General features: G+C 39.9%; 1 protein-coding gene and 1 long non-coding RNA gene across 2 annotated transcripts in view; one reads left to right on the forward strand and one right to left on the reverse strand.

Annotated features, from left to right (window-relative positions):
- adgra1b (adhesion G protein-coupled receptor A1b) overlaps positions 1-26589 on the reverse strand; it is a 175378-nt gene that overhangs the window by 141081 nt on the left and 7708 nt on the right. Inside the window, exon 2 of the mRNA XM_005462956.4 lies at positions 15017-15088. Within this exon, the coding sequence (XP_005463013.1) occupies positions 15017-15088 (72 nt within the window). The remainder of the gene's footprint in view (positions 1-15016; positions 15089-26589) is intronic.
- LOC112841985 (uncharacterized) lies at positions 1396-12653 on the forward strand. The gene is made up of 2 exons (XR_003213511.1): positions 1396-1453; positions 10425-12653. It is a non-coding gene; the product is annotated as an uncharacterized LOC112841985 (long non-coding RNA).

The following is a 26589-nucleotide window of genomic DNA, read 5'->3' on the forward strand; positions in this document are numbered from 1 at the left end:
ATTGCATTTGGATTCAGCTTGACAGCATTATGACTTTTCAAGTATCTAATTTTCTAGTCCAATGGTGCACTTTGGCCTTCTTATGGTATTGTCATTAAAACTAAATACAACATTACCACCTGCATAGTTTCTCAATTAACCTGGCATGGGTCAGGCATCACTTGATGACGTGGACCAGGTAAAAGTTTTGCCTGTTCTCACCAGCTACCTAACTGGCTAATAGGTGCAAACCATTATTGCTGTTATTTTAATGACCTATTAACTTACTGAATGGAATTATAACTAATTTGAGAAAAATACTCAAATCCTCCACCAAGGAGGTAAAGTTTTTTTTATGCCCGTCTGTGCGAGCATGTCATTATATGTAAACAGGATCGCTCAAAAAGTCTCAAATGAATTTCGATGAAACTTGACAAAATTGACAAATTAGAAACTATGATTATTACAAGTGTGGTGTACGTGGTAAACAAATAGACAGTACCATATAAAGATTTAAAATATCATGTCACATTTGACCTCTGACCTCTCCTTCAATGTCAACAGATTGATCTGTAGGTCAATGTGATAATAATCCTACATAAAGCTTTGTCAAAACTATGTTTCTTACTGCCTTGTTTGTACTGACAACATTTAGGAAATGATACTGGCATGTGTGGATTCTAAATATCACATTAGTTTGCATCCAAAGATAATGTCACATTTCATCTTTTTCACATCTGATTTTCTTTCAAGAAACCCCAAAATACACTAGACCACATGACTTAACCACAGTTTTTTTTGTTAATTTTATAATGTGTATTCTGTGTTGAAATGCAAGTGGATTATGGATAGGGATGGGTATCGAAACTGTTTCAATTCCTTGGAATTGTTTGCCATTTTTGCAAACGATTCCCTTATCGATTCCTGTCGCCCCAAATGACGTCACCACGTTGCGGAGCGTTATTTACCTGGCAGGGCGCCTAAGCGGCTCAAACGCTCAAAAGTTTGGTTATACTTTACGAGAATGGATGACAACGGGGCAACTTGCAATACTTGCAAAGTAGATATTTCATTTAAAGGAGGAAACACTACGAATATGCAAAAGCATTTGCTCACAAAACACGCGATAACCTTAAATGAATGTCGTGTTTTTAATTCCGCTCCGGACTCGTGAATCTCAACCCAGCAGCAGCGGTAACGTTTGCACGTCCTCTCCCGTTAATGCGGCAGGTAAATAATCAGCTAACAGTGCATATTATGTTAGCGCGATCTGCCTTATTACAAAACCTACCATTACTGTGCGCTGCATCTAGGTGACCATGATGAGAGAGACAGAGTCTGGCTGGCAGTTCTCACTGCAGTCTACCGGTAGCGTCTCCTTTCAGGCGAGGATAGACGAATGTCACCGAGCAGTGACTAAGTTTGTGGTCAAAGGCTTGCACCCATTTGCCACAGCAGATGCCCCCGATTTTCGGTAAGTGAATGTGTTTAATTGTAGGCAGTGACATTACTGGATATTCTTGTGTAATTGCTACAGAATAATTTATGTTATGTTAAGAATATTTATTTTATTATTTTACATTTACAATTTTTTTTCCTGGGGACCCTGTGACACCCCATTGAAGAGCCGTAGGCTGTGGATCTCTTAAGATCTCACTGTTGGGTTTGTAAGGCCATGTTACTCCTAAATTTCTATCTTGTTCAAAGAAAAGATATAAAACAAAGTTCTAAGCTAATCGACCTTAGTGTTCTCCTTTTTTAAAAATAAGAATCGATAAGAGAATCGATAAAGAATCGAATCGTTAAACAGAATCGAAAATGGAATCGGAATCGTGAAAATCTTATCAATACCCATCCCTAATTATGGATGATGTACATGGATGACTGTCATGAATGGTCACTACCTAGATATTCATTTTTGTCATGGTTATAACCCAGTTTTATGATCGAGAGAAAATTATTTTGCTGACTCCTGTCTTGGACCCGAATTTGAGAACCAGTGTTATAAATTTTAAAAGTAAAAAAGAATTGAATTTAAATTTTAATTCTTTTAATTTAGATAAAAAAAAATTAGAGGCAGAGCCTTCGGTGTTCATGCCTTTATGATATAGCTTATTGTTAGGGCTGGATCAGGTGACCCTGAACCTTCCCTTGGGCTGCTGGGGGCTTCCCATGATGCACTGAGTATTTCTTCTTCACTCACTTCTTTTCACTCTCTTTGTCTTTATCCACGACTCTCCATTTATTCATTAGTTATTATTCATCTCTGGCTCTCTTTCACAATGTTACTTTTGTCCTGTTTTCCTCCCCTCACGCCCAATCGGGAGTTTTTCCTTTCCACTGTTGCCAAGTGGAAAATTCACTGGAGTTCATTTGATTTTTTAGGTTTTCCTTCTATTATTGCAGGGTCTTTACCTTATAATCTAAACACCTTGGGGCAAATCACTGTTGCTGTGATTTGAGTTGAATAAAGTACAGAAAACAACCAATTGGCTGATTGGTAATTATACATTTCCTACAGTAGGTACTCATGTGTCTGAACTTCCTCTGGATATTAAGAGAATAATTGTTCTGTCATGATGTTGTAGTCCTGGTTTCACAGACCATGCCAGCTGTGGCCCTGTTTGTATTAGTGGTTTCCTGTATACGGTCACTTTTAAAGCCACAGGCAAAACCTTTTAGGGTCATCAGGCCTGAGCCAACAAATATCTGCAAATAAATGTTATAAATTATGATTGTGTGTCATTAGCTGGCTCAGGATGGGTGGAGTCTGCTACATAATGCAACAGAATAGATGCCAAAAGTCAGAACAATCAGAGGAAGTTATTTGAAATTGAGTTTTGCATCCTTTTCTGTGATTAACAGCCTGACATAATGTCCTCATTCATCATAGTGTAAAGCTTGAAGGATTTGTAGTTGTTGGTTAAGGACCCTAAGAAAATGCAATAATGTCTTCTACCCTGTTTTTAACACTTCTAATTTTGCCAAGGTAATTTCCCTGCTACAAGCTTTGAGACCCCTGCTGAGTTTACTGTCACTTACATCACTGGTTCCAGGCGGCTTGATTTACATTCGCTCTCAGTCATTATAGTAAAGTCGACACATCGAAGAGCTTAAGTTTCATTCAGGGTTATTTTCCATCCATCTATTCTCTTAGCTGCTTATCCTGTTTAGGGCTTAGGGGTTTAGGAGTTGGGGGGAAAAAATCAACACACACTGAGTGAAGGTACCCCAGATCTATCACCAAAATAAAGCATTTGTTTCTAACCAAGGCTCAGTCACATAGGCCCAGAGAACTGGTTAAAGACCGCCTGGCAACTACTGGCCACTACGGAAAAATGAGTATTCCACAACTGGGTGCAAGTGGTTGCTAGAAATTGGTGGCTGTCACTATGAAATTGCTAAAGCTCCAGTCATGCAGGCGTAGTGACCCATCAGTGACTGCCTGGCCATGGCTTTGCAAAGCAAACCAGAGATGTAGAGCATTCACCTTCAAAATACATAACCAATGCTGAAAAAGTCGGGACACTGTGTAAAATGTAAATTAAAAAGAGAATGCAGTTATTTGAAAATATCATAAATACATATTTCATTCAAAGAAGAACACCGGAAACATCTCAAATCTTTAAACTGAGAAAAAGAGCCATTTAAAAAAAGAACTATTAGGTCATTTTCAGCAGCAACATGTTTACCACTGTGTAGCATCCCCTCTTCTTTTAACAACACTCCATTAACATCTGAGATTTAATGAGAGCAGCTACTTAACTTTTGAAAGACAAATACTGCCCCACTGTTGCCTAATATAGGATTAAAGCTTCTCAGCAGTCCGGGGTGTTCTTTGTGCCAAATGCTTTCAGTTGCTGAGAGCTCTGGATTCAAGGTAGGCCAGTTCTACCCTGAAGTCTTGATGAACCGCTGCACCCTGTCAGAGTATATTATCTGCTTTCCAGTTAACTTGAATAAAAAAGAAAATCATTTATCGGTTAAATTAATGTATTGCCTCATTTTCTTTAGTACTGGGCTGAACACAAGTAGTTTCTTTTCATTGCATCTTAAAATCTAATAAAACTTATTTGTACCTTTTAGATCTAATATTTAGTCCGATACAATGTTTACTAGACTTTACATGTAGGAAAAATATGGACTTCTATACAGCTCCAGAGATTTATGGAGGGATTATAAGCTCTGCATGTAATATTCAGGTCAGTCCAATTTAGGATCTCCCTGCAGGATTCAAACATTTTTCTAAAATAATTGTAACTAAGCCTGGTAATAATTTTTTTTTTTTTTAAATCTGACTGAAAAGAAACGTTCTTTGTCATTGTCTCATCTGTGCCAAATATTCCATGTCATTTTTGACTTAGATTAGGACGTGAACTTGTTTCTTTTCTGTCTCTGATAGTGGAAAAACCACTCCAGCACACAGCAAGAACCAACACTCAGACCTTTTTTTCTTTTTTTTGACAAAGTCAAGCCATATGTTTGTAACCCATCCAAGATCCACTCACAGTGAGGCAACTTTGGCCTGCAACTCACCAGTTAGGAAACCTCCATTAACTTCCATAATTCTGTAAAACTAGCTGTGAGACAAGTGACCAGCAGCAGAGACCTGGGGACTATGAACATAAAGAAGATGTGTACAAGCATAATGACAAACCACACAAAATACAGCTAATACAACTATAATAACTTGTATTGTAAACTCAGTAAAATCTACATTATGGCTGTAATGTAGAAAGGAAAATATCTCACACTGGTTTAATCTGCATATTAGTGTATACTGACAAAAAAAAAACTCCACACTTCCTGCGTAAACAGTTGCAGTTTTACAGCAAATGCTTTCTAAGGAAGAAAAGAGATTATGCCACCTCAGGCTCTAAGCTCTGAATCTGAAGTAACAGGACACAGTGGCAGCATATAACAGCAAAGTGGAGAAAATGTCAAAAAAAGGAGTCTCCTAGCTTCACCACATTAAATATACTTATAGAGTATATTTAAGGGGAAATCGAATATAAGTGGTGAGTCTGATAATATAGCCCGACTCAAATAAAAGCCCACTTCTCTCTTCAGCTGAGGTAAACAAAAGCTCTGGCCACTACTGAGTATTTATGATGCGTGCGCACACACACACACACACACACACACACACACACACACACACACACACAAACAAATGATAACTACCTTGGGGAGACTTGCCCCACATATCCGCTGTAGATACAGCTGGAGCAGCTCAAATGAGACGAGTGTTTAAACAATAACCATTTTCTACTCCCCCGGTCCTGCCTGTTTGAGTAGCAGTAGCGACCCTAAGTTTAAACTCCACCATTTGTGGTTAATGTTTGAAAAGCTACTGAAGTGCTTCCCAATTAATTTAAACTGGACTGTATATCTTAGCCAGCTCAGGTTCTCCTGACGCGCGTGATCCCGAGGAGAGCAGCCTGTTTGCAATGTGACACTAATGTGTGGATTCCTCCACGAATCCAAATGATTACCGCACCACACTGTTACGCTAATAAAGAAGCGTGCACAGGCGTTCAGTCGCTGTGATAAATCTCCACACGCAGAACACACCACACACATGCTCCAGACACAATACTGCCTTCTCTTTAAAAGCAAGCCATACTTAATCATGCATAGTCCCCATAAATAAATCTCAGTGTTGATTGAATTATCAGAGCGCCATCAGTTTCACTGAAAGTCAAATTCTACTTGAAGTACATAAGCAAATAAAACTGCAGCCTCCTATGGGTACTCGGACACTCGTCCAAATGGAAAGTGATGCCGCATGACGTATTCGATTGTGTGCACAGTTAATGAAATGAGGCCACAACGTGCTTTCATTAACTGAACTTGCATCGTATTTCTCAGTGGCGCAATATTGTCTCAGCATTTGTGAATGCGAGGCCATCTTGGTTTTAGAGAACAGAAGACTAATATTCAGAATAGTGACGATACAAAGATACTGCACTCCCACACATACCACTGCAGGCAAGACTAGATGGGGTAGAGTTAAAAATGGTTTAACTAGCAGTGCACCAACTTGGATAACTCCTTAACTTTTTCATCGATTTTATTCCAAAAAATTAAATAAATAAATAAACAACTGTTCAAAGGATTTCAAAATGCTGTTCACACTGTATTTTAGTGATTCCCAAACGTTCAAGCACCATGTCTTAAGTTTGACAGATTTTCTTTCTTTCACTTATCTTTACTTAGTAATAGAAGTCTCAGCTGTACAGTCTAGTGGTCTTAGAATAATGACAACACCTGCATTTTGACTGGTTCCTACTAAAACTCATTTTCACGATTCAAATCAGTCTGCCATCAGCTACAAAATCTTGCAGGAAAATAAAAGCCTCATTGCTCAACCAAAAAAAAAGAGCATCCCAGTTTTGTTGATCACTCTCCCCATGTAGCTACAATGGTGGCCAGTGGAACGACCAGAATAACGCTACCGTCACACTAGGGGAAAGTAGTCGGGGACTGCAGTACGACCAAAATTATTGACACCATATGTAATTAACTTACAAGCGTGTTGCCTTTGAAATGGTTGCTTTGTGTGTCAAGTTCGTGTGAGTGAATAAGCAATAAAACGGCAATAAGACGGAGTCAGTCTGCTATCAGTTTGTGACTGAATGGGGCCACATTAACAATTACATGCAATCTGTTTATGAATAAATGTTGCCATATGAAGCAAATCTAGTGTGTATACATACACAGAAATGACTTACATTCAGAGTCCAGACAGATCCTCATAGATCTGGAACTGAAATTCCTCCACAAACAGTGATGCAGAAGCTGCAGGATGGCAGGTTAACTGCCAACGATGCAAGGTACCCAGAAACCTCGGTTTAATATAGCAATAAAACCATTTGAGTTCTGTATTGCACAGTGATGTGTCGCAGACGAGTCATCAGTGCAGAATGTTCTATCTGTCTGAGAGTGACTGCGTTTAGTCTGTGGGGCTGCAAATATTTGGAGACCGGTTGCATCCCAGCAGGTGACTGGTGTAATTGTCTTGCAATTGAAAGTGGTCATGCAGAAGTTAAGTGTGTTACACGTTCAACATCTCGGCGATCAGTTGTTTGCTGCAGCTGCTGGCAGAAAGTTACCCAGTCTGAAAAAATCCAGTGCATTCTCTTGGCAACCAGTGTTTTTTATTCAAGTCTCAAGGAGGTTGCTGACCTATTTTTATTCTAGTGTGACTGAACCATAACTGTAGAAAACTCCCCACTGTCAGAGTAGGTAAACAGAGTGATGATAGAGGCTGACAGATAACAAAAGAAGAGTTTCCCTAACTAAGAAAGAACTGAGAGGGTATAAAAGACTAGATATTCAGTTGGTATTATTTCTCTTAGATCAGTAATAAACTAAAGCTGGCTGCTTATTAGGTTGACTCCAACTGGTTTTGTATTGGTGGAGCAGTGATTAGTACTCTTGCCTCACTGCAAGAAGGTTCTGGGGCATTTCTGTGTGAAGTTTTCATCTCCTCCCTGTGCCTGGATGGGTTTTTTCCAGACATTCTGGCTTTTTTCTACAGTCTAAAGATGTTTGATCAATTAGTGACTCTAAATTGCAGATATGAATGATTGTCAGTCTCTCTGTGGTAGATCTGTGGAGATGGACCTGGCTACTTGTCCTATGACAGCTGGGTTATGCTTAAGCATCTCCATGGCCTTGAATTTAATATGCAGTTAAGAAAATGGATCGATGGACTTGAAGATATCTTAGCAACCGTTGGAAGAATTGCTCCATAAAAAACATATTCATGGTTTCCAGAGGGTTGTAGCCACGTACCCTTTGTATTCAGCAAATTCAAAAATTTCAGATAAAAAAAAATTATACTGTTTCTTTTACCTTTTCTTTCTACATCCCGCCTTCATAGTCACCCTCTCCTCCCTTATATGGCTGTGTAAAAAAAATCCACCTCATAGATCAAATCACACACTCAAGCGTATTTTAAAAAATAACAAATTTGTGATCTAAATTTCGATAACAATTTTGTGGATTCTGCTTAATTTTTTCTGATGTTGTAATCTGAGAGGAGAAGATAGCAACATCTAACCTAAAATGAGTCCAGTCTGAGTGTTGCGACAAATTGTGTGGTGATATTGTATCAATGCAGGGACACCAAATATCAACATTTTATTTAAAAAAAATGAAAACACTTTAGAAATACTATGAACAAGAGGGCTCCTCTCATGCAACATCATCCTGACATAAAGTTACCCGAGCAAACTTTTGTTTAATTGGCTGTTAGACAGATTGTGTAAGGTCGCCAACATGTTGCCGTCAGTGTTTGTCAGTGAGTCCAGTTCAAGAGGACTCAACTCAAAGAACATGAAGATTGCTGAGCGCAAATGTAATAGTTACACAGAAATGTGAATTTCTGTTTGTGAAGGCAGCAACATGTGATTTTCAACTATTTATAATCGACCCCATTCAATCGCAAAACCTTGCATGTTGCAAAATAACGAAAATTGCAATAATAATGAATTGTGGGTAATGAACTGTGTCAATATGTACCCTGCCTTTCCCTTTATCTCATCTAGACTAGGCTCCAGCCTTCCCTAAACCTAAACCTGGATGAAAGGCTGCCCCCATGGAAACTCTAACTGGCTCTGTCATTAACTTGACTAAATGTAACCTACAGTATATTGGCACCAGACCTGATTGTAATGTGGATGGTGTTTATTAAAACCATTTATTCACATGTTAAATATTCATGGGTGAGTTTGCAGGTGCTTTGAGGGAAGGCCTGGTCACATCCACTGAATTATAACAAACGCTCACTGAGACAGATAACCACCTATTGAATTGTAAATAAATGTGTGTTGAAAGCTTACTGAGAAGGGGAAAAAGGCAGACAGTCAGACAGTTCAGTCCAATTAAACAGAGTGAATGTGTATGCATTGTGACAGGCTTCTAGCTACCGTTGCCAGAGCTTAAAACGGCGGACTTCCCTGTGTGTGTTTGCATTATAAAATATTACATACAGTAGGCACCACAGCACCTGTGGGCACAAATTAATTATTCAACCTTCTTATTCGAATTATTCAAACAGTCACCGTAGACCCATGTAAATCTAAAAATAATCTGTATGAACTGTGAATATATTTGTTTTTGGGGGGAAAAGTTTAAACATCTGTGGTTTAAAAGCCACGACTTAATATTTCTCAAGCACTGATGGAGTGCAGGTTCCTTCCTAGCGGGTCGATCGACAGCGCAAGTGAAGTATTTGTCAGGATTTTTTCCGGTTTCACTTCTGACCTAGAAGAAAAGTAACAGTAAAAGCAGTCACATTTGCAAAAATAACCTTTAGTCAAGCAACACTTAAAATTAAAAGAGTTGCACAAAAGCATCAAAGGCGGTTTTACAGCAGACTGGGGGAAATGCTTCTGAGGAATATGAAGAAAATTTCTTTGTTAACAGCTCAGCGTCGGTATCCAATTTTGGAACTACTCCTCTCATCAGTGTGAGAGATTTCTATTAGAACAAAACAAAAGGTCAAAGAGAGTGTGAAGTTCTTTTAAGAGACACTTTTGATGCCCTCTTGGTTGCTGGTTTTTTAAATAGCATAACACAACAAAGCAAACAGCAACTCCCAACACTCCCACGTTAGACCTGAATATTATAACCAATCTGCGCTGTAAGTCTACGCTCCTCATCTACTGTTTGTTTTAATCGCGGGTGACGATTATTTGTGATTACCCAAACAGAGCGGGAGACGGATTGTTCTTCTGTCTCCCCCTCTGTTTCTCCAAACTTGGTCAGTGAGTCGGTCACACCCATGCTCCTCACATGTTTTACCTCAGCTGCGACCCAGCAATGGTCTCCTGTAAAATAACAATAAAAGCATTCATATTTCAAGCGTGCGCTTTGATCCATTTAAGGCTTGATCATACTCCACGTCCTCTCTTAGGTAAACAAAGGGGGTTGAGGGGGTTATACCAATGCTTCTGTGTGATGCAGGGAAATCTGGAAAATGTAAAGCAAGCTAACACTGCGCAAGCAAACCCAAGTTCACCTGCGGTTTATGTTCCACATAAATGTTGTCTTACATGAAAACTAGAGCGCATGCCTAAGAAGGATAAATACAATTATGAGTTAAGTTGGTAATAATTACAGATAAATGGTTAACAAATTGAAATAGATTGAACAAGTAGCTGTGGCACTACCTAGAAATGTGTTCTGAGTCTTTCATCAGATGGCTTCACTCCATCTATTAAGTGTTCTTAATGAGAAAACAAAATGAACTTATTCAATTGTCAATCAGTAATGGAAAGGTTCATGATTTGAATATTAGATTTTGTTTCTTTTTCTTTTACACTAACACGTGTAATCTTAGGCTTTTTTCCTTTAAACTGCATGTGGACTGTGAGAAGTCTAATAATGCTCTCATTTTTTTAGCTGTCCCTTCTATTAACCTTTAACCCTTGCAGGAAAACCTCAGGGTCAGTCCGGTTTATGATCACATAATCATCGAGCATTTCCGGACCTGCACTCTGCACTCGGAGCCCTGGACGTTACCCAGCCGCACATTCTTATGCACAACCGGCCGGGGCAATGTGTCCTTCAGCGACCTGCCACTCCATCATCAATCACCTCCCAAGGAGAGGCGTTCACAGGGAAGACTGAATAAACGTCACTTTGTCAGTACGAACAACAGGACTCGCAAAACTTTTTAAAGGACGCTGCCTCACACCTCTGACATCCACTTTTCAGGATGAGCAATTGCAGATGCTACTCTGAATTCTGATACTGTCTCCGGCCTGAGCCGTGGTCCGCTCAGTCTGACGGCCTGCCTCTAAACACCTCAGGGCTAGACAAATAATGTTTGGTCAAATAGACGGAAAAAAAAAAGATCCTCTGCTTTCAGTAAAGAAAACATTTGGAGAGTCTGCGAAGGATAAATCTGCTGTCATAGCCACTGTCATGATCTCAAAAATACCCGCTCCTCTCTCTGACACCTATAATCAACAATATGCTTGAAGCCAACAGAAGTGTGCTCGAAGAATCTCGACCTTATCATTAAGGAATCGTTTATTTTCTGTAGCTGTTATTGGATTGTTACACTGGACTCTAGATGTTGCATAAAGAATGTAAATAGAGTATTATAATGTCCATAATAGTTCCAAATTAAGTGCAATCTTTGTATAAAAACATTTACTCATGAGTCTAATCAGTATGAGAAGGATATGCCAGCCTGGTCTCTTTCAGACAGACCCTCCGCACAGCAAGGCCTTCTGCGGTGGAAACACATGATGAAGTGGCAAAAGCTAGATTTAGTGTCCTGACCAGAGAACAGTGATGGGCTTTGTTTCTGCTTTGCTCCTGTGGGACCCAGTTTGGCTGATGGCAGTAGGCCGGTGTCCATATGGGGGGGATTCAGGCCATCACCCACAATACAGGAACCCTCCATTAAAAGGACTCTATCTGGCCTACAGGGGCAAGCAAATCACATCAAAAGAGACTTCTATGGGGGATTAATAAAGTCGCTTAGTGTGCTATAGAAATTCCATCATTCATCAACTATGATAACAATAATGATATATATGAGTCGAGCCCCTAGCTAGGATTAGTAAGTTACAAGGAAAACAGTATACTCTCATCACAGAATTGGACTGGGAAGCCTAATAATGCTCCCCCGTGACCTCGGATGAAAAAGTTAATGCTCATTTAGTTCAGAGTGAAATTACTATTAAAGTGTTTCCTCAGACCTTGTCTCCGGAGCACCTAACTTTTCCCCAAGCGCCACTGTATAACCACTGTGGTGATTTTCATGAAAAGTGCTACATTTGATTAACATTCAACTGATGCCTAAACCTAAAAATATGAGTGCATCGAATTTTCACGCTCTTCTTTTCTGCTCTACTTTTGCCAAAGAACAAGTGCACTAAATTAAGATTCTGGTAATGTGAACACTAACATACATATGACTTATACAAATATCTTATACAAAAACCCCAAATCATATATAGTTATACATTTGACAGTTCAATTGAGTGTGTTTTTGTGTTTGTTATGCACTTTAACTGTCAGTGCAAATTTTTTAACTTTTTGGTGCAGCTGAGCGGCCGCTGATTATCGATCAAGTTATTGAAATAAGGCACTATAAAAGCATTTAAAATCTAGAAAATACTGCAGCAGAGCAGGCAGCAACATTGTGGGGCTAAGAACTGTTAGGGTGCCTGGGTCATCGACCCAGTGTTTTGTGGTTTTGGTTCTTTGATTTTGTTTATTTCATTATATTATGGGTTATAGGTTTATTCTTAGTTTAGGTTTTCTGTGTGGGTTTTGTATTAATGTTCTGGTTTTCTGTCTGTGATCCATAGTTGCTGTCTCCCCTGTCTGCTGTGTCACCGTGTCAAGTCTGCGTCTCTGTGTTATGTTTCCTGTTTTACTTTGAAAGTCCATGTCTTATGTTAATGTGTCTGGTTTTGCTTCCTTTGTCTCGTTAGGCCTGAGTTGCCCCAGCTGTGTTTCCCTCCTGTTTCCCGTTCCCTGATTGCTCCCTCTGTGTATTTAAGCCCTGTGTTTCTCTGTGTCTGTGTTGCGATCTACCCTTATCCACCCTCGTCTTGCTGTGTGTTCTGGCTGCCTGCTTGTGTAAGTTTATTTGGAAGTTTGTTGCTTTTTCAGTTCAGCATTAAAGCTGTTTTTTGAGTTTACGTTTTGTCTCCGGAGTCTGCACTTTGGGTCCTTTTCCTGCCTGCACACAGCTGTTTCATAACAAGAACACAATGTTTGGATAAGCATCATATTATAAGGGACTTTATGAACAACCCAACAGGTATTAAATCTTCTATATGAATTTATCATTAATTTTGCAGTATACATATTATTTAATATATTCTTCATTTTACTAATTTATATTGTTTAGATTTGATAACTAATAAATAATCTAATAAGTCAGTATTCTGGTAAATGTACCAGTATATAGATCTTCCATCAATAAATTATTAAATTGCGTGCTTAGTATATTGTGCCAATAATATATCTGGTACTCAGCCTCCTAGTAGATGCACCTATAGTATCACTTTGAAAATCATACGTGACATCTTTCTCGATTTATGGTGTTCACAAGATCTTAAGAAAACTTCGACTCTGACCTTGACCTTAACCTTGAAGTCAACGTCACTGAGATTCAAACTAATTTGAGACTTTTAGTAGATGCACCTACGGTACGAATTTCAAAATCTCCTTGTTCTTGGGTTATCACATTCACAAACTTGGGTGTCCACGCCACCCACCCGCCTGGTGGTGTGACGATAATACCCCCTCAGCCTTTTATGGCAGAGAGATAAAAAAGTGACAGTTATTCTTGACAGTTATTGTTTATTGAACTAACACCAAAGCAAAGATCGGCATGCAGTGCAGGGGGTTATTTTGAAGCACTTTTTTTAATTTCAGTGGTCCACAGGACATAAAAACTGCTTAAAGAGAATAAACCGTCAAATGTACTAAAAACGTCTACCAACTTCCACCTTCTATGTTTGCTGGACTTCAGTTGGTCATGCACAGAGTACTTTGACTGTCTTATTATGTCTGTGCCTAAACTGAATTAGAAAGGAAACAGAATGCCTCAGAATAAAAATGAATGAAACTAAAATTATCTGCATATCTAGAGCCAGTGTTAAATAAGAAAAGATGTGCAAATCAGTTTCTGTTTCATTTAAAAAAAAAAAAAAAAAAAACTTGCAGTGGGATCCAAGTTTCCATTCTTGCCCCAAACGGTCTGTTTGTTGAAGAACATTGAGAGCGCAGCTGCAGCAGGAGTGGTGCAAACATATACACATGCCTTATTAAGCTTGTCAATCAGCTGCCAATTCTCCACAACCCTCAGATCCATTCAGTCAGCCAGCCGTACAGGAAGGCAGTCAGTCGGCTGTGCCAGACGAGGGAACAGCTGGCCGCCACTTTCAACTCACTGAGGCTACCTGGTTTGGCATCAGCTTTCAGCAACAGGCGTATCTCTGCCAAATGCTGCATGTGGCAGGAAGAATGGAAAGACTGAACCAAGGGAGTGAGGTGAAGGAAGGGATGGGCCACGCAAACTGCTGCTCCAAAAGGTCAGGCGCGACAGACCTTTGGCTGAATGTCCTTAAAAGCCTTGCAATCATCATCGCTATCACTCCAATGGAACTGGAGAGAGAGTCGGACAATTTAATGGCACTAATAAGGCCCGGAGAGACAGGTGACACCATCCTGTAGGTCACCAGGCGACACAGCCACCCAAAAAGAAGTGAAATAATGCTGCCATTATTCCAATCTAAATTTAACTGTCAGTCAGCAGTCAGGGGAGACGGGGGCCAAAACTGACTGTAATAATATTCACAGCAGTCACTGATGTAGTTTGCGTGCGTGTGTGTGTGTGTGTGTGTGTGTGTGTGTGTGTGTGTGTGTGTTTTGGCGTGCATGGTGAGCTTAATATGTGTGCTTTCACATGCACATACCTCTGGGGATGACTGACTGAAACAGAGCAAGTTATCAAGCCATCCACTCTGTGTGATTTCAGCCCCTTTCTGATTTCCTCATCAGCCAGTGTCTGTGTCACCATCAGGTAGAAAAGCAGCTATCACTGGGCTGCACGGAGGTGAAAGCAATCAATAGCTGACTTCAGGGGGGCACACAGGAAGAGCTATCATGGAGCTCATCATCAGGCTGCATGAATGCAGCCCTCTGGGAGATTGCATATGGTGCGAGAGTCATCGACACGGGCCCGCCACAGTCAGTCACACTGTCAGAGCACCCTGATCTCACACTGCATTAGTCCCTAATATGATGCTATATATTATCTCTTTTAGGACATTTACTGTGGCAATTGTGGTTAAACGCAAGGGCTGGAAGGTAAAAGAAAAAAAAAAACACTGGCAAGCCTCCTGCAGGGTAAAACCTGACAAGGATCTCCTAATTCCCACCATGTCCCCTGTTTGCCTTTTCCCAGTTACAGTGCAAGACTACTGCTGCGATGACAGCTATTAGGACTCTGGGGAGGACAAAACATTAAAGAGTGCTTGATTTAAGTACTCACAGCTTTTCCAGGGCAGCCAAGCCATAGAAGGAGCCGTTCCTCAGCAGAGAGATCTTGTTGTTACTCAGGTTTCTGTTTAGGGGCAAAAGATATGAGAGAGAGAGAGAGAAGTCGAGGTGAGCATGCAGAGCAAGTGAGGGGAGGCGCATTTGTAAATATCACAAAAACAGAGCTGGGGGAGATTACTTATTCAAATGGCTGATAAATTGTTTATCCTCTGCCTGTCAATATGTTGGCAAGAGATAAGGATTTATGTCTGATGAGATTGCAGCTGTAAATTACTCATCCAAGCCACGTTTTGGACTTGTTTATGGCCATTTGTGGTTAAGATGTGTAATGATCCAAGCCATCCACCACCATCCCCCACACGCCCCCTCCTGCACTCCTTCATGTCAAAATATCTGCCTAATAGAAAAGCTTAAGGAAACGCCAGGTCAGCACAATTCAGTCATCCATTGCTCACACCACAACAGCAAACAAATCAATGAAATGCACTGCAGGGATCTTTAAGTGATGAATTAATATTCAGAAGAGACGAGGTACCTCCGTTTTGATTATTTCTATGACAGCCATCACTACTTTTCCTCTTTTTTTCCCCCTTTTTTGGGATGAATTATGTCTGGGCTGAATGTAAAATGAGAAACTTTCTCTGAGTGATGCATGTGTTTGGGGGAAACGGAAAAATAGCGCCTGGACAGGACTTCTCGGAGAGTACTTGAAAGCACAAACACACGCACACAACCTTATCGTGTTGCGAAAACGCAGGCAAATCCAATTTAACGCACGCTACACTTGCGGTATTTCTGTTAAACCTCTGTTATCTATCCGCAGAAATGAGCACAGCTAAAACAAATAAACACACACGGGACATATCAAGGTAATCAGGTGGGGTTTTTTTACAGTAGAAAAAACAAAACAAAACCCAGAGCGACTTATTAGACCACGTAAAGCTCGGGCGCCTGCTGTGGGTGCGAGAGGCATTTCAGATAAGGGCCCGAGTCTCCTCGAAGCCCGCTGCAGTAATTACTTTCGCTATGTTTGTCGAGAATAACATGACCACACAAAGTCACCTCTGAGCCAGTTACTACTGGAAATACAGCGATACAACAGACAAGGACAGATAGTTCAGGGCTCCACTCTGAAATAAATCTCTCTCTCATGCCAGACTTCCATGAGCACAGTATGTTTTGGCAAATAAAGACTGTTTGAGTTTTTTTCATTATACAGATTTCCTCAGATTTCCTTAAAACAGCGAGATGGTGGTAATACATGATGCATGTTACAATGCACCAATTATCCCTTTATTCTTCTATTTAGACTTATTTAGATTTAATTCAGGGTTGGAGACTCTCCCATGAGGTCATGAGGTGACAGGCAGGGAGAACATGTAAACTCCACACAAAAGGGCCCAGGCTGGCCAGTGGATTCAAACACTTCCCTGGCCGTGTGAGACAGCGCTAACTACTGCACCGCCACTCCACACCTACGGTTTGCTTCTCAGTTCAGAAGCCTGGTGCCAATCAATCATATCCAACCACACAGACACATCGCTGTCAAAGGAGATTAAAGCTTTTATAAATGAGGAACTACTACTCACTACACTACTCACTGTCTATGTGAAGAGGATGCTTGTAGTTAAAAAAACAACAGAGAATCGTGATTTCATTCTGTAGTTTCAGATCACAGAGGTTGTTGCTACCATGTGATCATCCATTAGTTTTGCTTCTGCATTAGTATTTTGTTTTGTGGGGGTTTTGTGGCTAAAGTGACTTTTTTTTCAACAGCTGGGTGGGTTCTTAGTTATTAGCTAATGCCAGCAAACTTGCTAACCAAGCTTCCACGAACAATATGAATGCATTATGTGCGTTACACATTATATGAATACAAACACCTGCTAATTAGTGTCAAGTAACAAAAAACTAAAAAAAGTAAAAATTTCAAGAAATGTAAAACATTTATTGAAATTAATACACATCATTTTCTCATTCACATTTAATTAGAGTAATTAAAGGTAGTCGTATTGATAGAAACTGTTGTGGTAAAAAAAAAAAAGAAGAAGCTTTTTCTCTGCCCTTACAGACACATGGATGCAACTTTATACATAGCTGTAGGCTATGGTGCATGAGTTGAGGGGATGATGATATACGCAGCGCTTATTTTGCAGCCCAGATTCACATAATTTTAAATACAACTCCAATGGAGATTCAAGGTTTTATATCTGCTAAAATATTGATTTCTCCAGCCAGCTCTTAAATCATCTGCTGCAGGGCTGCTCTCTCTCGCTCTGTGATGCTGTGGATACGTACATACCCATGTGATCTGCTGCCTTGAGCTCTCCTTTGCATGTTGCGTATCTTCTTGTCAGCCAATGGCCACTTCACTCACTTACCCACACACATTCAGACAGATAGACAGTAGCAGATTTGCACAAGGTCAGATCCTTTTATCACCTTCCACCACCACCTTCCCATCTTCCCATCTTCTTTTAACACAGTGGGCTGTGGGAATGATTGCCCAGGTTTAAGGAGAGAGAGGCAATTAGAGTGTGGTGTCGATTTCTTCTGTGACGATGGTGCTCTCGTTATGGATGCACGCTCATTTTTAACCCCAGGATTAAGCAGCGGGATCCCACAATGCATTGTGCTGAACGGGCAAATCGCTGGCCAAACTGCTCGGGGTGCAGAGTGTGCACAATGAAAATGTTCTTGTGAAGACACAAAGAGACATGCAAACTAGGCATGAACTCACAGCAGGAAATAAATATTTGGTCTGTTTGGTCATGAGAATAAATAACAATTCTATAAAGATTTCTCTCTGTTTTTGACAGAAAGGATAAAAAAATGATATTTGCTTACTCAAAAAAAATGCACTTGCACCAGAGAATTGTCTCATTTAATTGAGCAAGTTTGCTCTGGGTGATATTTGGGGAAAGCACCTCTTTCTGCTCACAGTTGTCTTGGCAGGAAAAGCTAAATTGATGACAGGAAGTCCCCTCTCAGCAAAAGGCCAGGATGGACGCAAACTCGTGTCAGCAAATTTGTGTCAACATCTAAGCTTGTATTTATATTTGGACCTCCCCCATAAGCAAACTTCCAAGGAGATCGTATCTCTATTACTTCCAAAATTACTTTTTTGTTGTTGTTTTTGACAGAGAACTAGTGGGAAGATCAGGCGGGACAAAATCCGCAGAGCCAATACAAGAGACAAAGAATGCACAAAAAAGATAGAAATAATCGGGTGAGATAATAGACTTTTCACTAAGCCCCTCCATCCAGTTATTGCTGCTATGGCTGTCAAGCGTTCCATTGTTGCACAAAGCACTTTACACACTGATACCACAGGCACATTTATCATTTGAAATTTGCAGTAATTCTTTAAACAGTGATAGGACAGCTGATTTCACATGGAAGTAAACAGTAGGCTTCTCATTTCCAGCCAACAAGTGAAAATCTGTTTTATCTGCTGTACGAACGACTGTAGCTTGACAGTCCACTGAATTTAGTGTTAGAAGACTGAGGCCAAAGCTGCTCGTCACCCGCATAAAGTCATACTGTCACCAGCTGATGATCAGCGTCAGTATGGAATGAGGAGGAGCATGGGCATGTTTTGAAAATGTAGGGCCAAATTAAGTCATGGGTTGAAGGGGAAGAAAGTTCTGTGGGTGATCAACTCAACTAACAATGTGCTAATTTACTAAAAACCTAAATTCACAAATCAAAAACAGACTGGATCATGGACAAGCAGTTTAGTAATCAAAATAAAACAGTCTCCAGTAACAGCAATGGCAATTTAGATCACTGAGAGCCAACTTAATGGTAATTTGTGTCTTTTTTTAAGCAAACTTCTCCATTAGAAATGACTGAGGACTGCGTACGGTCTGGATAAATCAGAGGAGCACAGGATTTGTGTAGAAAAAGGGCTGCATTATTACAAACTATCCCACACTGTAAACCTGAAATCTGCAACAGCTGATCTGTAGGATGTGCAGAATAACACAAAACATAATCTACCATCAAATACTTACCCATCTGTGCATTGATGAACTTGCTGTTACTGTGTTATGTGCAGAAATGCAAGCAATTTTCTCATTTTCAGAAGACTTATTTATAAAACCCATTAGACATCAGAGATCTATCTAGAGGTGTCTGAGTCCCATTAATTTCTGCATTTTGACAGTCATTTCAATCTGGCAATATATGCATGAAAAACAAATCATGAACGATGAAGATTTTATGATTTTTATATTTTATGATGTGCCATTTTCAATTTAAGGTATTTTCTCGATTAAGTTTTTTCCTATTTTTTTAACTACAGTTGAATGTTACAATTAACAATTACAGTTCACAATTACAACTGCCACTTACAGAAACGGTTAAAAAAGGATAATGTGCTGACAGAAAATTATGTTACTTTTTTTACAGTGTAACTTTGAGCTATCCACTATATACAAACTCATTCTGATAAAATCGTCTCATTTTCAGTATATTAGCATTCCTAGGGACAACTATCACAGCCACACCAGCTGCAAAATAACACATGATCTAAAGTTAAATGCATTAAATTTAGTCCAATTGCCTCATTAGACCTTCCTGATTTTCCACTCTAAAACTGAAACTCCTACAAAGACCTGCACAGCAAGCCCAGTCATGAAAATACCTGCACCCACTTTTTAGCTTTTTAACACCAAAAGAGAGTTTTTCATTGGTGCAGTAAATTTGTAAATTTGATCCTTTAAGCTGAGTCAGATTAGACAAGATTTATAGACCACCAAATGTGAGTAAGCAACAGTTTGTATGGATTTCTATTGTTGTTGATCCAGACATCAGTATCCTGCTGCGTTTGTGTCAGTTTGAATTCATCTTGACAAAAAGCTCTCTGCATGCAGAAAATTGCAGCAGATACAAGCCAGCATGGAAGCAGCCGGACATGGTGAGAAACTCCTTGGAAAACCGAGCAGGTCAATATCACAATATTTCACACAGAGAATTACTGAAAGATAACCAAAGAGCTCAAACAGTTTGAAGGGCCAGGTGGAGTTGATTCTGGTATTTCCTGAGCTTTTTCTAAATGCTAGCACTATAAATTGTGGCAAAACTGCTGCACCTCTTTTCTAAAGCCACATATGAACAACGTGGCAGAGTAAAGGTGGTCGAGCTGAGACACTCACTGCTGTCGCTGTGTTTTCTCCGGTGTCTCCCATTCTGTTCCTACACCTCCCTCTGCGGACGGACGTCCCACTCAGGGACAGGCAGCCACTGTTTGTGCAAACTCAAGCGTGTCCTGTGCTGTGTTATGCTGCATGTATGCGTGTGCGGATTTGTGTGGATGTGCCTGCTTGCCGACCCCTGCATGCCTATCTCAGGCCTCTGTGCAACGTCCAGGAAATCACAGGAAAAACAGAATTGAACATTATGTAAACAGGCCATGACAAACTTGTGGAGGAGCCATCCAACTCTGTATTTACATTATCAATTATGTTCTCTGTGGATAAGCTGCTTTCAGCGAGGAGAAATGATTCAGTATTGTCTCTGTGGGCTGCAGCAAATGGTCTATGTCATTGCTTACTGTGTTCCAGCGCCAACCACAGCCAGATGTGTATAGTTTATCTAGTAAATGCTGCATTTTCACAAAATTCCCACATGGCGTAGTGCATTCATTTGTGTGAATGTTGAGTTTGCGAGCGTAAAATTGGAAGATTGAAGCACTGCAGAAGGTTAAACAGTTGATTAGTTAATTGATGGTAAATTTGTGTGACAGTATTTTGATAACTGATACACACTGGAGTCATTTTTCAAATAAAAATGCCAAGGTTTTGATGAGAAATATGAGAACTGAGTACTGTGCGAAAGTCTTGAGCCACCCCCAATTTTTTTTTTAAGTGGTCCTGAGCAATAGTTCTCAAGACTTTCTGAAGGTCTTTATAAGGTTTTGGACATAACCTGTTAATAATTCAAGAATAAATAAAATGTTAAAAATGTTTCTTTGGGCACTTATTAGCAGCCTGTTGCAAAAACATATCATTTGCTCACATTAACACTGTTTAACAGGCATAAAATTGTTTTTGTGGTGTGTTGTTTTTTCCCAACAAGGTGTGCAATGAGCTCTTAAAAAATTTGAGGAACATGAACAAGTTGAGGATAAAAAAGTGACATACCCGAAAAACTATGTACAGCTTAAGAACAGTATCTGAAAGTCATATCCTTGAGAAGTAAAAACAACAAAATCCAGCAAAGACCCGACACGGGACCTGAGAGACATGTCTGGACCTTTGTTGATCCATCTACTGTTTCTAAGCCTTATTAGAAATGGTCTCAGTGGAAGGATGGCTGCCAAGGAGCCGTTATTAAGAACTGGAAACAGGGGGAAAAGGCAAAACTGATGACTGTCACCAGTATGTATGGAGGACGTCAGCAGAGAGGTCCGACAGTGCTTGTCTACAGTCATCTGTAAAACAAATTGAAGGTTCTGTCATCATTTAGAACTGCATTTCACTCCAATGGTGTTGGGGATCTTGTCAAAATGTCAAAATTGATGCGACTATAAACACAGAAAATTATAGTCTAATCTACCATGTAATAAATGAAAACATTCTGGATTTTTTTTTACTATGGCTTAATTTTAAACGTGACAATGATTGTGAACACACTTCCTCTGCAAACGCATACCTGACAGAAAAACACAAAGAAGAATACTAATCCATCACATAACTGAGGCAGTGTAGGGTCATTCTGATAGAGAACAGAAAAAAAGGCAGCCAACATCTAAAGAAGGGCACTGAATGTCCTTCAAGGAGCCCGGAGAACTACTTAAAGAAATGACAAGAAAGCTGCCTAATGTCTGGACATGCTTCAATGAATGGCTGCACCTATTTCCCATTTTCCTAGCCAAATATAAAGAAAGGAGGGGTGGCTCAAGAGATATATATTAATTCTTCCTTTAAACAGGAGCTCTTGCTCTTAATCTCCCTCCACACCACAGCTGGGATATTTCTGTGAGGCCGAACAAAGTCAGTGCTCTAGAAACCAGTCTGGCTGCAGCAAAGACGTTCAGCTATATCATTATGGAGGAATAGAAACGAAAATAGCTCCCACGGAAGTAATCCAACACACCGATCATGAGGCGCAAAGGGAGTAAAGATCACAATCTAAACTATGGCAAACATTTAGATCTGCTGGCCTCAAGGATTCAAGCCACTTCTCTTCAAACAGCCAAACCCAGTGTTTTTTTAGAAGATCAAGTTACTAGACAGGGCTAACCAAAATAACATATTTCACATCTACTAACATTGACCTTGGATGGAAATTTGCTTTAGGAGCTACCAACAGATGTTCACATGGCCTCTAAATGATGGTGAAGGTCATCTGACTGAGACACAGTCCTTCCTTCACATTACTGAATTTGAAGTCACAATTGTTCTACCGTTGGAGGTCAGTTAGTCAGATTTGTTTACTTGGGTTTACAGAATGTTCTAAAGTGAGTGTTATTCCGTGTTATTCTTGTGATTTGACTTAAATATGAAGCAATAAAATGAAGCTTGAGTTGTCTTTATCTTTCACAAAAGAGAAAGTTCTGTTTAGTTGAGTTCTTCAGTTGGGGAATTCCAAAAAAGTAAGTTCTTATCATAATCTTTATTATTATCTGTTGCTTTTAACTATATAGTTTTTCAGATGCCTTAGATGCTCTTCATTCTGATCAGAGTGGATCAGAGAGAAGAGTGCAGTCTTCACTTACTTTCCTTTTTGTGCACAGTTCACTGGGTTTGGACTTACACTGGCTATTGAATAGTACAGCAAAATTTCATCTTCTTGTTAGGGCAAAATATTACATATCTTAAATTTGGAATTTACCTTTAGGAATGTCTTGTTGATTTTCATTATGTGACTTCATAATTTGCTTAGTTGTCAGAAACAGCACAACAATAACCTCCGATTACATCACCTCTAGTGTCCTACCTTATCAACAGCTCTACACTCTGCACTGATGACTGCAGACAGATTCAGATTGACTGTTTGCAACATATTAGCAAACAGTCTGTGTTCATAAAGTAGATAGTCAGTCAGGTAATTGCAAACCTTTGAGTCACAGAGTGACTTCAGTCAGTCCGGCTCAACTTCAGGACAACCAATTGATCACCTCAGAAATTCAATTAAAAATTCAACAATTTTTCCTACTGACAAGGAGCGTGACATTCTACTTTAACTTTAGTCTGATTGAGCCATAAAGGCGATTGGAGATCAGAGATTTGAGTTTATAATAATAAAAGCTTAACGTTCAAAAGTTCATTCATTGAATTATATATTAACCAGCAATAATATTTAGATAAGAAAAAGGCCACATCACTAATAATTATTTAAAGTAGAGCTCAATAGGAAAATAAGCATTTTTTTAAAAGTTTGTTTTTTGTAAATACAGGCATTGCTAAATGCTGAAGCTACTGGACTGGAAGCCTAAGCAGTCTGTATTAGGCTCACCACAGACATAGATATATAGCATCAGTGACTTGTGTTGACTGAATGGAGAAAAATGTGAAGAAGCTGAGGGACAAACACATATGCAAGCACAGGGCTCCTACATATGCACACAAATGGATACACAGTGACTCCCTGATTCGTGCACACACAGAGGCAGGCATACGCTCATAAACTAGCACACAGCGCTGATAAAAGCCTGCCAAGGCTCCTGTGAGACAAAGAGAACAGCAAATACGATTCCCACTGAGATCACACACTGCAACAGAAGCAGCACGCATCAGGGTTTTAATCACCTTGTTGTACAGTTAGTCAGAAAACGGGGTAAAGACAACATGCTTCTAAGCTGGCCTCCACTGCTCTCTCAAATTTATGGCCCTTTAAGTAACTTTAGTATTTACTCAGCGGCGTATGAAGGAGGCAGGGAGAGCAGCACAAAGAAGTATCCTTGGCAGACACTGTATTTGTCTTTACTTAATATTTTTTGGTAGTAGGTCTGGTTTTGACACATTCTTGGTTTTTCCATGCTACAGTAGGATTTACAGCGACTGCTCCAGTGGTCATGAACTCTCGATCGGTGAATCATTTTTGTCTAAAGCAGAACTGATCAGACCTGAACCACGTCAACTGCGGTTAGAGAGATTTTCAGGCAGCCAGTGTGAAGGCCAGCTTCTAAGTGATATATCTGTAGCCTCTGAAGAAACCTTGACAATATCATAGGCATTTGCTGGTAACTAGATTGAGTAATGGCTATTTATTAAGAAGACTGGCAGTTTCCTTAAAGAGCAGACACCTCTGTGACTGTAAAATGAAGCCAACATGGAAGTGGTAAAAACCGCACTTGAGTGGTCACTTTAGGCTGGCTCCAAAACCATGTCAATCCTCATCGACTCCAATGATAAAAATGTGCACCGTGGGAATTTTAATGAACATGAACAAAAAGATTTTGGCCTCCATAGTTTCCCCCTTTAACCAACTGTACGGAGAGTGACTTTTTTATTTATTTATTTATTCATTTGCAGCCATTTGGATTTTGTTAAGGATCAACGTTAGGTTTTCTTCAGATATGCTTATCACAGATGGGTGTACAATAGCTACCGCGACATCACTCGCTGGTTTCTCGTTTTCAAGCCTTTGCTGACATTTGACAGGGTGGGGGGGGAGGGGGTGCAGACTCAAAAACTGCTTTCTGATTGCCTAATGACTTTCGATTGACTGTGGCTAATCCCTCGTTTTAAAATATGGCATAACCAAGATTTGTAAAATTGATTTGCCAGCATCAGCTGAACACATGAACAGGAGTACCACAAACTTTGCAGATCACCTTAGAGACCAACATCCTGGTCTTTATGAAGAATTTTGTGTGGTCAGTAAAACTCCTGTTTCAACAACACCTAAGTATTAAACAGTTAACAAGAATGTTACTGTTTCACTTCTAGCAGTTACTCCTCATTAGCCAACTGTTGAGTTGTCATTAAAACAGCGGCTAGCAAGCTACTTCTAATAATGCAATCATAACAGTTATGTGGGAGCTAGGCAGCAAATGGAATTTAACAGGCACAGTTATTAGAATGTAAAAAGAGTTTTGCTTCCCTTAAAGACCCAAATTGAAGTAATCTACCAGCACCTAGGCAGAAATGGTGACAGCCTGCTTTACCATCAATGAAATGGTGCCAGGTTTCCAGAAGCACTGGAAATGAACAGGGCTGTTACTGAATACATTTCATGAGCTAAAGAAATAAAGAAGAATAAAAAATAGAGAGTATTTTCCTGGGTATTGATATCAAGTTTGAAATTCTAGCATGGCGATGACCTTACCCTCTAATTAGCAGGTAAAATTAGCTTTGAATTGAGCTTTACGAATTTATGAATGTAGCTTGCTAACCATACTCTAATCCAAATATGAGCATTAATCAACTTTTAAGTAATTATTAAAACAGCAGCTAGCAAGTTATGTTTAATAATAAAATGATAGCATCGATGTGGGAGCGAGGAAGCAAATGTTAGTTCTGCCTAAAAACCAACAAACTCCTACAATAAGCTCCAACAAACAAACATGGCAGTGCTGACGTCCCTGCAGCTACATCTTCTATATTCTGTTAATGTTTCCAATACGCAGCAGCTCAATGCCCATGTTGTTGTTCTTGAGCACACGGATAACATAAGAGGTTCTTGGCAATAGCAAAGATAGAAGTGCTGGAGATCTAAAATGTTGCACCCTCTGAAGATTTGATGACTGATACTGGTGAGTGCACTAAAGATGAACCTTTTGCTTTTTAAAAATCTTCCATATCAGTGGAGATAAGAATGAGAAAAGTCAGTAGAAAGAGACAGAAAGACCAAGAGATTGGCATGACTCCTCACAGCGTGAGATAGTAGATACATCATGTCTTATCAGGGTCATTTTGGTCACATCTCTTTAGATTAACATCCAGCTCTCTGTGGATCTGAATGTCATATCATTTAAGGCATTTAACACTCTGAATGTCTTGATCCAATGTGTTGTGCACTCACAAGGTTGTTCAATGAGTTAATGCACAGGAGTATATGGGCAGGTTATGTGTGCAATGAAATATTCATGCAGAAGTACTCAGAACTCAGAGGAGGGTAGAGCACAAACAGCACCTCGGCAGACGAGAAAAGCCCCCAAGGAATAACAGCAAGGAAGAAAAGAGCTGGAGTGAATATAATGGGGGGGTAAAGAATATACAGAATTATATTTATAGCAATACTAAAAAATAAAATGCTCTGACATCCAGTATTTGTTCACAGTGACAATGCAGATCAATATGAACTTCTCAATCCTTTGATCATGCTAATCACAACCTGTCCACCTACAGCGAAGAAGCGCATTATCTAAAGTCCTCCCACTATTTTACGGCCACGCTTCCTCCAATGTTTCCCTGCCAGCACTTTGACTGACATGTTCTTGTAGTGGTTTGGAGGGAGCTACAGCCCTATCCTGATCACTTCCCTCTTGACACCACAAACATCCCTCCTGTCTTTCAACTGAAAGGATGATGATGATGGCAAAGGTCCACAGAGGAGGATACTACAGATTTGGCTTTAGCCCAAACCAGATGCCCTCATTTTTCTCTCTGGCAA

Source organism: Oreochromis niloticus, linkage group LG13, assembly GCF_001858045.2.
Source record: "Oreochromis niloticus isolate F11D_XX linkage group LG13, O_niloticus_UMD_NMBU, whole genome shotgun sequence".
In the NCBI taxonomy this organism is placed as follows: Eukaryota; Metazoa; Chordata; class Actinopteri; order Cichliformes; family Cichlidae; genus Oreochromis; species Oreochromis niloticus.